At 33.0% G+C, this 13,101-nt stretch overlaps 1 protein-coding gene across 1 annotated transcript in view; it reads left to right on the top strand.

Annotated features, from left to right (window-relative positions):
• LOC124445679 (myosin-VIIa-like) overlaps window positions 1-8,271 on the top strand; it is a 33,876-nt gene extending 25,605 nt beyond the window's left edge. Inside the window, exons 54-69 of the mRNA XM_046996429.1 lie at window positions 1,085-1,196; window positions 3,082-3,230; window positions 3,574-3,756; window positions 3,948-4,026; window positions 4,199-4,290; window positions 4,538-4,599; window positions 4,758-4,817; window positions 5,137-5,287; window positions 6,205-6,258; window positions 6,638-6,752; window positions 6,992-7,087; window positions 7,272-7,390; window positions 7,461-7,579; window positions 7,727-7,801; window positions 7,886-7,916; window positions 8,219-8,271. Of these exons, the coding sequence (XP_046852385.1) occupies window positions 1,085-1,196; window positions 3,082-3,230; window positions 3,574-3,756; window positions 3,948-4,026; window positions 4,199-4,290; window positions 4,538-4,599; window positions 4,758-4,817; window positions 5,137-5,287; window positions 6,205-6,258; window positions 6,638-6,752; window positions 6,992-7,087; window positions 7,272-7,390; window positions 7,461-7,579; window positions 7,727-7,745 (1,410 nt within the window). The 3' untranslated portion in view covers window positions 7,746-7,801; window positions 7,886-7,916; window positions 8,219-8,271. The remainder of the gene's footprint in view (window positions 1-1,084; window positions 1,197-3,081; window positions 3,231-3,573; window positions 3,757-3,947; window positions 4,027-4,198; window positions 4,291-4,537; window positions 4,600-4,757; window positions 4,818-5,136; window positions 5,288-6,204; window positions 6,259-6,637; window positions 6,753-6,991; window positions 7,088-7,271; window positions 7,391-7,460; window positions 7,580-7,726; window positions 7,802-7,885; window positions 7,917-8,218) is intronic.
• The last annotated feature ends 4,830 nt before the right edge of the window (window positions 8,272-13,101 follow it).

Genomic DNA, 13,101 nt, shown 5'->3' with positions numbered 1-13,101 from the left:
AAGATTGCTTCAATGATTAATATATTTTAATGCTGACGACAACCAAAGTTTGGGATTTATTTCAAAGGCAATAAACAATTGCTGAAAGAATATTAAAAATACTATGGAGATTTGTTTAGCCAGATTTTCACTTGTCACAATCTTCGTGCAAGCTTTTGATTAGCTTCCTTTTAAATTGTGTGTGTATAAACAAACTCAAATTTTAGAAAAAATCAATTAAAATAATCAAGTCAGCAGCCTTAAAATACGAATACAATTCGCAGCCTGAATTGTTTTCAGTTAAAGAAATTAAAAATTCGAAACGTCAAGTGATTTCAAAGGATTGCAGTTCATAAACCTTGCATGATCCGTGCATCATGTATGCTTATTGAATTATATACCATGTGTATGAAGAACAAACTATGTAAATTTACCTATTCTTGTAATTTGCATCCCTATCATTATGGTAAGCTTGTTGTGCATAAAATATTGTGAGTTCCGTGCATATATTACGCATCTTTGTTGTAATATCAAAATCTTCTCTGCTTCAGAGAATTCCACATAAAGTCAAACAGCAAATATGTACAATATTAAATCATTTTGAACAATGCTTATTCAATAAAAAAGTGCATGAATATAAGGCCCAGTTCAAACGTCGAACTTTACATGAATCGAACGCATTAACAACAAAAGAAAATGACATGAACCTCCTCATTATCTTTTGTCTTCAATGCGTTCGGTTCATGTAAAGTTCGACGTTTGTAATTGACCTAAGAGCCAAACGTTTAAAGCGTAAGTTCTGGTTCACACGAGTAAAATAAGAACGAACGTCGAAACTTTTGTCTTTATTGCTCTAGAGGTTTATAAAGAGAAAGACATTGGGATTTTCTTTAAATCTTCTTTTCTTCTTTTCTTTTCTTAGCTTATACCTGAAATTTTCACTATGCTTGCGATTATGTCGATGCTTATGTCACATGCTTCGGTGATTATCTTTTGCTATCGCTTGTGCTTATCCTTAATTCACTCGTGTGAACCAGGCTTAAAACCACTTTCGAAGAAGTGTGGCAGAAAGAGTGAAAAGTTATTACCATTATTTTCTAAACAGGGCTACAAAATGGACGATCTTCTTACCTCGTATTTATCGACAATGCTGACAAATATCAACAAAGGCAATCCCAATACAGTTGTTAGTAGAAGGCCTGTTGTGAATGTGTATGGTAAGCTTTGAGAATCTGTGATCGCTGTCGTACGAGGACTAAATTTTTTAGTAGTATTGAATATAGGAACAAATCACATAATTATACAAGCATACAACAAGAATTCTTTTCGCTAACTAACAGCATTTAATGTTGTTTACACATTTACGACTTTCTTATAGTAGTAATGTATTTGTAAAAAGCACAAGCTGTCACTGTTATCAATACTTTTTTATAATATCTAGTTTGTCTACTGTATTTTATTGTAAACATTCAGTAACATCCTGTATTTAAAGTCGACTATTTATTATTGACTATCAGAGGCCAATGATTTGTGTGTGGGGGACGTATGATATAGCTCGATAAATATGTCCAATGGTTAATCTTCAAGGTGAGACACTTTGTTATCCATTATACTATATGTCTCGGGTCTCAACTCTAGCTATAAAAATTTTAACATTGAACTAGAAGCCAGAAAAGTATTTTATTCAAATGGTTCCTTTCCTTGAGTGTTTGACCTCATTGTCCGTCCATAATTTCTTAGACAACACTGGCCAAACAAACCTCGACCAAAGTGCTCCTTAGAAACTATTTTTATATAGGTTTATCATTTACTGTCTCTCGCTGGCTTCAAACTTTTACTAAATCAAACTTTTCTGCAGTATTGCCTCTTATCACCTCGGCGTAAAGTTTAATGTTTATCATACTTCGACAGGTTTGTCTTCTAAAAAATCAATTCTAGAAGAAATTCTTCTATCCTTAATTCTTGAGAGTGGCATTAGGTTTTTTAGCCTTGATGCATCATTTGCTGTTTGTTCTTTGACTTGCTGTTGCAAGTTTTGATTCATTTAAATATATCAGAATATAAGGTGTAAACGAGCTTTCAATAAAATTTTTCGGTATCCTTTGCTTTACAAAATGGTAATCGCAAAAAACACTTTCATGTTCAATACAAACGTGGCAGCACGTCCAGTTTTTTTAAAAACATAAATGAAGACAGATGTAGCTATATACTGCACTGAATAAATTAATGGTGACAGTTCATAAGCTCATGGATAAATTATTGCTGGCAATTTTAAATTCAAGATGCTGTCAGATAGCACTGTTAGTTATGAACTTTTGAAGATGAAATTTTACCATTAGAATTTCATCTAAGGTGTTTTGAAATATAATTATATGCGGAATAAGCAACAGTGGTTTATTTTAACTTACCCTGAATACGCCAAATTGATTGAACTCAGTAGCCCAAACATGACAATTAGTGAATTTCAAAAAATAATGTTATAATGCTGCAAATATAAGCTGAAAATAGACTACACTTAAATAATTTTTTTGGGTTTATAGATGTGACAACATTTCTATACATAGTTACTTTACAATATATATTCTACTAAGTATAAATTTATGGGCAAAATATTTATTAATATCATACTCGCAAATAAGAAAAGCAGATGTGAATCTCATCATCAATATGTCAGCTAATTAAAGAAAAAGTAAGAATTGTTTTTTGAAGTATCTGCCAATATCTACTATTTAAAAATGAAGAAACAAGCTTAATTTGTCTTAAATCGAACTCAAGTTAAAAAAGGCCATAATCGATGGATGTTCAAAATTGCACTATCATTTTGAATCTCTACCTAATTTTGAAGAAAATGTGATGACACACCGTGAACTGTACACGACATAAATAGTAAGTTCTTCCCCCCCCTGTAAGTTATCGTGAAGGATAAATAAATGCTAAATAATGCTCATATCGTATTGACTAGAAACTGATGAATTTTTTTTGTCAATCTTATGGATATTCAAATTACTTTCACTCAAAAATATTGGCCTACTTTCTTTTTTATGTCGACACAGCCTAATGTTTTTGTCTGACAACTTGTGTCCTTTTACTGTCTTAATTTAGGTGAAAATACGAACTTTCTGTCATTTAAAAAGAATGATTTGATCATTCTGCAAGATAACGAGACTGGTGCCTCCTTTACCAATTTTGGATGCTGCAAAGATTTATGCGAGAGAACTGATTTGTCTGGTGATCTGTCTGCTGATGTCATGGTAAGTTCTTAAAAATGTTATTGAGTTTCTCCACATGATATTCATCGTTTCTCTACTTTTTTATTTGTTGAATAAAATTCTTTCAGATCGTGATTGTTTTAATCATGCATGAAGTTCATTGACTGGAGTGACTCGTAAAAGAGAGCAAAAAGTCGTCTTCTCTTGTTTACTTAACCGCTGAAATGCATGCATGTTATTAGTTTGGATTTGGTCATGTTTAATGTATCTTCTCATAAATTACCTCCGACATAAAAATTCGACGGATGAAAAGTATTTAATTGAATCTTGATATCTCACAATTTTATGTGGTCAGTATTGCGAGACTCAATTTCTTATATTCCAGGCACAATTCGAAGAACAGAGCAAAGAAAGGAAAGAAGAAATATTTTCGTCAGCTTATCCCACGCTCCATTTGAGGGGAAAAGACACTGCAGGGAGCCCTTATACGCTAGAAGAATATTCTAAAGAGCACTTCACTGTTCAACCTGCACAAGCTGTTCGCCAAGTTATGTGGGCATTTCAAAAGGTATTTTTTTCACTTAGTTAAGGATACTTTATCTTTAGAACTTAGCCATTTCAAAATAACTGCGTTGCTTGTGTCTGTTAAGTTCCTTACAGGGTGGAGTGGAGGGTTGCTGTTTTTTTAAAAATATGTAAAATAGTGCAATTATTACAAAACTATAATAAAGGTGAATGCTATCTTCCATGTTTTGACAGAAACCTATCAAGCAGCCATTGCTTCAAAGACTTATTGATAAGAAGGATTTGTCTTATAAGGCTACGCAGGCGTTTTTAAATATCCTTTTTCTTCGTGTGTTTTTCATTAAATTGGACAGATTTTTCAAACAGATCTTATTATAGCAGGTCGAAATCTTTCTTAATTATATTCTCTGAGCATACTTATAAGCAGGTACTTGTTGCTTAATGTCAAAAATCACTCTTTGCGTGAATTTCTTAACTGGTCTTAAACATCTTAAAATTCATGGGAGATTATCCATCAAAAAGAACAAGTGTAACTACCGAACTAACAGATGAGATCTTTGAACCTCCTTTGAACTCCGTAAGTTTAATTTAGCCTTATACGTTAACATGAAAAACTCATGAGAACTTTCATCGTCATCCATACGAGGAAAATTCATGCGCTGTTACGCCATTGTGCTCTTGAGCAAATGGTTTTGAAACGGCCAAACGGACTGCAGAAATATCAAAGCACTAAACGTAACAGAATATGTACAATTAAGGCATCTTCCAATTCACAACCAATTTAAGTTGAAGAACTTTGTTATTTTTCTACTCTCTATTTACAGGAACCAATGAGAGATGAGATTTATTGCCAAATCATCAAACAACTTACTGCAAATAAAATCAGGTAATGACACTGAGCTGGTCCCAACATTTCATAAGTTTATTGGAGGGAAAAGGGGCTTTTAAAAATCGTTGGAACATATCGGGAAGAGACACATGCATTGTAATATTGCAAGTAATTCCGACAAGTCTTATGCCATGTTTATGATACACACTTTATAGTACCAGTGAAAAACGGGGATGGCAGTTGATGTGGCTGTGTACTGGGCTGTTTGCCTGTAGGTTGGTAAAGTATACATAGTGTTGTTTTACATATAATGATAGATATGTTTCCAACGAAATTTGCTTAGGTCAATTTTCGATGAATATGCTTACTAATTTTACCAATATGTTTTTTACTGCCGTAGGTGATTTTTTGATAATGTAATAGAATTTCCGAGACTGCATAAGCAGGACTCTCAACCGCAAAAAAACACAAGTAAATAAGTAGAAGTTAATGATAAACTCATATCGTTACAAAATATATATTTACTATGCATGTCGTATGATGCCATGCACTTCATTGTTACGTTATTGATGCATTCTTTTGTTTCTAAAATAGCAATCAACTTCTTAAGTATGTCATTTCAATCCTCAAGTCATGGATGGAAATCCAGCCGATTGCAAAAGAATGTATCCTGCGTTTACAAAAAACTATTAGAATTGGTCAACGAAAGTATCCACCCCACTTTATTGAAGTCGAAGCATGTAAAGTACGTGTAACATCTATCTTTCTATAATCGTTTTGTTTTTATAAAGCCATATGTGTTCTACTTTTATGTTACACGTGATATAAACATTTATAAAAAATTTTTAACACAGCACTCTATACCCGCTTGTCTTAAAACTAAAGCATTACAAAAAGTGGCGTATCTGCAGAAATATTGATTTCAGAAAATTTTAATAGTATCACTATTGGTCCCCTCTGATTCCCGGTAGCCAGCCCACTTTTATCCCAAACATTTCTTTGTTAATGCTATGAGAAAACGATAGAATTGTGATTAAATGAATTATTAGAATCTTCAGAAATTTACATCGACAAAGACTTGTAGCCTTGCTGCCCCAATAATTGTGAAGAAATCTTAGAAGTCCTCTAAATTTCACAATTTCTTTCATTAATTTCTTTGACTTCTCAAATTTAAAAAAGTATACTTTCTTTATGGTCATGTCCCCCCTCCTCCGAAAAAATTAGTTAAGCTCACTATTCAAAATTAGTATTTGTGAAGGAAAAGTTCTTGAAAAATATTTTCAAAAGCACATAGCAAAATTTAATTATCTTTAATGGTACTTTAGTGGTTTTTATTATTCATCAACTCAAACTTTTTTTACTTGTAAAAAATTACGTCGCAAATAAATATGGAATTGGGAGCGGTTACAATTCCATGTTTTTAAATATTGATAGTCCAGGTTTGTGTAGTCAAGATCAGGTCTGCTTATAATATTTAACAATGTTTTCTTTTAAAACATTTGAATACCTGTCATCCTAAATTGCTACATCAATATGGTAATCTTTTATATGAATGCGAGCTCCGTAAGCTCAGTAGGCAGAGCGTGGTGCGAATAATTCCAAAGTCGATTTCCATCCTCTCATTACATCATCCAAAATTTTTCTTTCATCCATGTTATATAGAGACAAGAAAAAGACGTATACCACAGAATATATTTCCCAAATAATGAAAGCCAGGTAAGCTATATGCATCTGCTAATGGTAATGCTTTGCTGACGATTTCCTTATGACATGCATGAGTTAGCTAATTGACCATATAACAGGTACAACGTGCATCAACCGTAAGTGAACCCGAATCAACTCCATTTTTAGATCTTCTTGTTTTTGTTTTTAGGCGTGCGATTGATATTTTTGGCTTTAATCGTGATAAACGTGTTTGTCTTTGTCAACAAAAAACTGATTTACGTCTGCATATTTCAACTCTTAGTCTTTATTGTACGACGTCATAAATTGATGCAATTTTTCATATCTCGAGCTCGAGTAGTTCGTTTCAAGACAAAAAAATTATGCAAAAATCGTGATGTGTCGTTAGTTTTAAACGTTTTTATTACTTTAGGCATGTAAAGTTGACTCAGGAACGAAAGCTAAAGATTTGTGCGCATCAATTGCGCAAAATTTAAGACTTAACTCATACGATGGATTTAGTCTATTTGCACAAATAGCAGATAAAGGTACGAAAGTGATTTTTAGTTATTTATAAAAAGTGATTTTTCGTTATTTACATTCAGCTTTTTGGGGATTTATTCATCAATGTCAAAATTACCCGTGTAATTCTCATGATTCTCTCCAAGATTTTTTTTTGTCTAGTTAGCTTATTTTGTTTTTGTTTTTCAATGTCCCAGCATATATAAATATGTTATCTTTTTGAAGAATAATCTTATCATTTTGACATATTTTTGTTTTTATTTAGTAATCAGCGTTCCCGAAGGGGATTTCTTTTTTGATTTTATAAGTCACTGGATGAAGTGGCTCAAGAAAACGATAGATGCATCTGGCACTATAAAAGGTTGTTTGTAATTAATAATAAACATTGTTTTCAAAAGATGTATTTTCCTGTTGATATTAAATGAACATGCAATTCCAAAACTAATATTTATGAGCATGGTATATAAATAAGATGTCTTCGTCAATCGATTGAAGTTGTTATTAAAGGTCGGTAAAATATTCATTGCTTCATTTACTCATGTTAGATTTTAAAGTGGATGCAAACCCATCTATCAGTTATCAAGTATTTTTTATGAAGAAACTTTGGACCAACACCATACCTGGAAAAGATCCGGCAGCTGACTGCATTTTCCATTACCATCAGGTTATCATACATGTTTTCATCTTTCTAGATATTGTCTGGAAATTTCAATTGATCATCCTTCTCCTTATAGGAGCTTCCAAAATATCTACGAGGTTACCACAAGTGTTCAAGTGCAGATGCTACTCAGCTTGCTGCTCTCATTTACAGAGTGAAATTCGGAAATGATAAATCTCAGTTTTCAAAAATTAAGTAAGCAAACAGTGTGAAAAAGTAGACCTTTTTTTCTATATTTTATTGAGCATCAAAAGTTCATGCATCATAATAAGCAAAAGCTGGGTTAAATCTCGACAGAAGTATTTGAGGGTCTTATTTGGGGTTTTTTCTTTTGTTGTGCAGTCAATGCTTGATCAGTTGATTCCAAAGAATGTTCATAGTGCGCAAGGTGCGATGACTCAGGACAACTGGAAAAGGGTAAGTAGCTCTACTTTCTACATTTTTTTATACAAAAGTAAGAAAAGAAAAGTGGACATTTGTGTTCTTTCCCCTTTCAATCAGGCAATTGTTGCTGCATATAACAAACACCAAGGTAAAACACAGAATGAAGCAAAAATTTCCTTTCTGAAGATTATTTATCGGTGGCCAACTTTTGGTTCTGAATTCTTTGAAGTCAAGGTGCGTTTTGCGTTTTTTTTTCACCGCATTATTTTGGAACATATTTCGATTTTCCAAGCAGCATATGTGACTAGCTTTCAGTGACATATATAAGCGATGAAAATGAAGTGTTTGAAAAACTGAAGTTATTGTAGAATCTTTGCTGACATTGTCTCTTACAGGATGTAAGACGTAGAAAATGTCAACTTTAATCAATTTACTAATGTTTTTTTACAGCAAACAACGGAGCCTCGTTTTCCAGAGTTTTTAATTATTGTGATTAACAAAAATGGTGCGAGTCTCATTCACAGAGATAATAAGGTCTGGTCCTTTTTTTCTGCTTTTTTTTTGCGAACGAATTTTCACCAAATCAAAATGCTCTTTCAGCAATATTTTACCGCAACATAGCTAAATGCCCGGGAGCGGCACTTGATTTTTCATTTTGCACTTAACCTATAGTGTTTTCGCTCTTAGGAAATTCTTGAAACATATCCGTTTTCAAAGATCTCCAATTGGAGCAGTGGTAACACATCTTTCCATATGACGATCGGAAGCCTTATGAAAGGAAGTAAATTCGTTTGCGAAACATCTTTGGTAAGTTGCTATGAATAGGCCAAAATTAGTTTGTTATGGGCTAGAATAGGTGGAGTTGGATGGAAAATTCAACGAAAAGTGCTTGATTTCGACTAGTTTGTCAAATCACAAGTCTATTAGCAGTGCCATAGCAAAGTCTTGAATTTATGGTGGGGGTAATATTCATATATGTCATAAAGCATAAAAACAATCGATTTTAAAGGAACTTAATATACGACAGAAAACGCATACATGAAGATGTGTCACCCCCACCTTTTCAATTGAGGATTGTCTATGAGTTGATGAAATTCTTTGAAGTCTTTTACGAAGTCTGAAGATTGCCTCGATGATTAATATATTTTAATGCTGTCGTCAACAAGCAAAGGTTAGGATTTATTTCAAAGGTATAAAGAATTGCTGATAAAATATTCAAAATACTAGGGAGATTTGTTTAGCTAGATTTCCATTTATCACAATCTTCGCGCAAGCTTTTGATTAGCTTCCTTTTAAATTGTGTGTGTATAAACAAACTCAAATTTTAGAAAAAATCAATTTAAAATAATCAAGTCAGCAGCCTTAAAATACGAATACAATTCGCAGCCTGAATCGTTTTCAGTTAAAGGAATTAGAAATTCAAAACGTCAGGTAATTTCAAAGGATTGCAGTTCATAAACCTTGTATGAACCGTGCATCATGTATGCTTATTGAACTATATACCATGTGTATGAAAAACAAACTATGTAAATTTACCTATTTCTGTAATTTGAATCCCCATCATTATGGTAAGCTTGTGGTGCATAAAATATTGTGAGCTCCGTGCATATATTACGCATCTTTGTTGTAATATCAAAATATTACAACAAAGATGCGTAATAGAGAATTCCTGAGAATGCTCCAGAGAATTCCACATAAAGTCAAACAGTAAATATGTACAATATTAAATCATTTTGAACAATGCTTATTCAATAAAAAAGTGCATGAATATAAGGCCAAGTTCAAACGTCGAACTTTACATGAACCGAACGCATTAAAAACAAAAGAAAATGAAATGAACTTCCTCATTATCTTTTGTTCTCAATACGTTCGGTTCATGTAAAGTTCGACGTTTGTAATTGACCTAAGAGCCAAACGTTTAAAGCGTAAGTTCTGGTTCACACGATTAAAAGAAGCACGAACGTCGAAACTTTTGTCTTTATTGCTCTAGAGGTTTATAAAGAGAAAGACATTGGGATTTTCTTCAAATCTTCTTTTTCTCCTTTTCTTTTCTTATCTTATGCCTGAATTTTTCCCGATGCTTGCGATTATGTCGATGCTAATGTCACATGCTTCGGTGATTATCTTTTACTATCGCTTGTGCTTATCCTTAATTCACTCGTGTGAACCAGGCTTAAAACCACTTCCGATGAAGTGTGGCAGAAATAGTGAAAACTTATATTACCATTATTTTCTAAACAGGGCTACAAAATGAACGATCTTCTTACCTCGTATTTATCGATAATGCTGACAAATATCAACAAAGGCAATCCCAATACAGTTGTTAGTAGAAAGCCTGCTGTAAATGTGTATGGTAAGCTTTGAAAATCTGTGATCGCAGTCGTACAGGGACTAATTTTGTAGTAATATTGAATATAGGAACAAATCACATAATTATACAAGCACACAACCAGAATTCATATCGCTAACTAACAGCATATAATGTTGTTTAAACATTTACCACTTTCTTATAGTAGTAATGTATTTGTAAAAAGCACAAGCTATAACTGTTATCAATACTTTTTTAAAATATCCAGTTTTGTCTACTGTATATTATCGTAAACATTCAGTAACATCCTCTATTTCAAGTCGAAAAATTATTGACTATCAGGGCCAATGATTTGTAAGGTGGGAGAACGTATGTTATAGCTCGATAATTATGTCTAACGGTTAATCTTCTAGGTGAGACATTTTTTTTCTATTATACTATATGTCTCGGGTCTCAACTGTAGCTATAGAAATTTTGAACTAGAAGCCAGCAAAATATTTTATTCAAGTGGTTCCTTTCCTTGAGTGTTTGACCTCATTGTCCGTCCGTCATTTCTTAGACAACACTGGCCAAACAAACCCTCGACCAAAGTGCTCCTTAGAAACTATTTTTGTATAGGTTTATCCTTTACTGTCTCTCGCTAGCTTCAGATTTTCACTAAATCAAACTTTTCTGAAGCGTCGCCTCTTTCACCTCGTCATAAGGTTTAATGTTTATCATATTTCGACAGGTTTGTCTTTTTTTTTCTTTTGTTCAAAGACAAGGTATCTCAAAATATCTGATGAGATGTGTTGTTGAATATTTTTTTAAGTGTCAATGCTAACTCTGCATTCACTGTCAGTCAAACTACACCTTATTTACACTCAAGAATCTCTGGACATTTTGAAATGTATCTAATAATTCGAAAAATCTCTTTCAATCTATCTATATTTTCAGCAATTTCTCTTATAAAAAATCAATTAATGAAGAAATCCTTCAATGCTTAATTCTTGAGAGTGGCATTAAGTTTTTTAGCCTTGATGCATCATTCGCTGCTTGTTCTTTGACTTGCTAGTGCAAGTTTTGATTTCATTTAAATATATCAGAATATAGAGTGTAAACGAGCTTTCAATAAAATTTTTTCGCTGTCCTTTGCTTTACAAAATGGCAATCGCAAAAAACAGTTTTATGTTTTATGTCTACATCTGTAGCTATATACTGCACTGGATAAATTAATGGTGACAGTTCATAAGCTCATGGATAAATTATTTCTGGCAATTTTAAATTCAAGATGCTGTCAGATAGCACTGTTAGTTATGAACCTCTGAAGATGAAATGTTACCACTGGAATTTCATCTAAGGTGTTTTGAAACATAATATATGCAGAATAAGCAACAGTAGTTTATTTTGACTTACCCTGGATACGCCAAATCGATTGAACTCAGTAGCCCAAACATAAAATTAGTGAATTTCAAAGAATAATGTTATAATGCTGCAAATATAAGCTGAAAATAGACTACACTTAAATAATTTTTTTTATTTTTAGATGTAACAACATTCTTATACATAGTTACTTTATATTATATATTCTACTAAGTATAAATTTATGAGCTAAATGTTTATTGATATGATACTCGCAAATAAGAAAAGCAGATGTGAATCTCATCATCAATATATCAGCTAATTATAGAAAAAGTGAAGAATTGTTTTTTGAAGTATCTGCCAATATCTACCATTTAAAAATGAAGAAACAAGCTTAATTTGTCTTAAATCGAACTCAAGTTAAAAAAGGCCATAATCAATGGATGTTCAAAATTGCACTATTGCACTATCTTTTTGAATCTCTAGCTAGTTTTGAGGAAAGTGTGATGACACAACGTGAACTGTACACTGTACACAACAACACAACATAAATAGTAAGTTCCTCTCCCCCCCCCCTCCCCCCATGTAAGTTATCGTAAATGCTAAATAAATGAATCTCAGTCGGCCTAAAATGACAATTGCAATTAACCTGTTTTTATAAAATGATGTATTCGAACTGCTATATAAGGTAATGATTACCAACAAATAATGTTGCTGATTAGTGAGCATCAAACTTAATATTATTATACTACTATTCAATTCCTAATTAGTGTGTTCCGAATTATCGGGGATTCATTTAGTATTTATAAAATATTTGTCAGAGGAAATCTCTTTTTGCTATGTGTTTGTATAAGTTGAATCTATTAATTATTGGTATCGATTAGTCTCGACATACATGTTCTTCATCGTCTTACTAGTTTCAATCTATTGATTGCTTTAATATTTCTTTTCTATGGACGTAAGGACTTTCTTCAAACTGCGAATTCGACGTATGGTAACTTTTAACTGTTCTTGTTTGCTCTGCATAGTTCTTTCGATTTTCTAAAGAACTAGGGGTGTTTTCTTGTCCACCCATGGATGACATTAGAAATTCGCGCAAGTCATAATAACTTTTCTTATTTTCTCTACCTTTGGTGTCGTCTCCACTCCAAGGCTTGGTGCTCAATGAAGCCACCTCAATGATGGAAGGCTTGTCTTGACTTTTGGGCGAGGCACAGCAGGCAGACAATTCGTTAGCACTTGTTGCTTTTATAAACTCGTATACGTCGTAAACTGATAAATTTCGTTTACGTTCACCTGGTGTATTTACTTCAACTGTGTTATTCCCCAAATCTAACGAGGGAAAAAGTTCACTTCGCTCGTGTGCATTTGATTGTACATGGGAATTGAAACCCTGGTTTATCAAGGAGCTTGATTTATTGATTGAAGTGTGATGCCCAGTGTCAGATAACATCAAAAACTCACGGAAGTTGTATACAGAGTTTCGTTGCTCTCTTAAATCTTTTTTTGGAGGCTCAAGCATGATTTGACGATCACTTAAACTAGAAAGCGTATCTTTGGGATACTCTTTCTTTTTCAGAATGGGTGACTTCTTTGTCGATTGCTTCTCTCTCGGTGAATCGTTTTTCGAATTCAAATCCGCAATTATAACAGATGGGATTTTACTCTTTTCCACTTTTTTGCT

Source organism: Xenia sp. Carnegie-2017, unplaced genomic scaffold (genome assembly GCF_021976095.1).
Source record: "Xenia sp. Carnegie-2017 unplaced genomic scaffold, XeniaSp_v1 HiC_scaffold_22, whole genome shotgun sequence".
Taxonomy (NCBI): Eukaryota; Metazoa; Cnidaria; class Anthozoa; order Malacalcyonacea; family Xeniidae; genus Xenia; species Xenia sp. Carnegie-2017.
The sequence above is the reverse complement of the archived record's forward strand: the minus strand, read 5'-3'. Positions and strand labels throughout refer to the sequence as shown.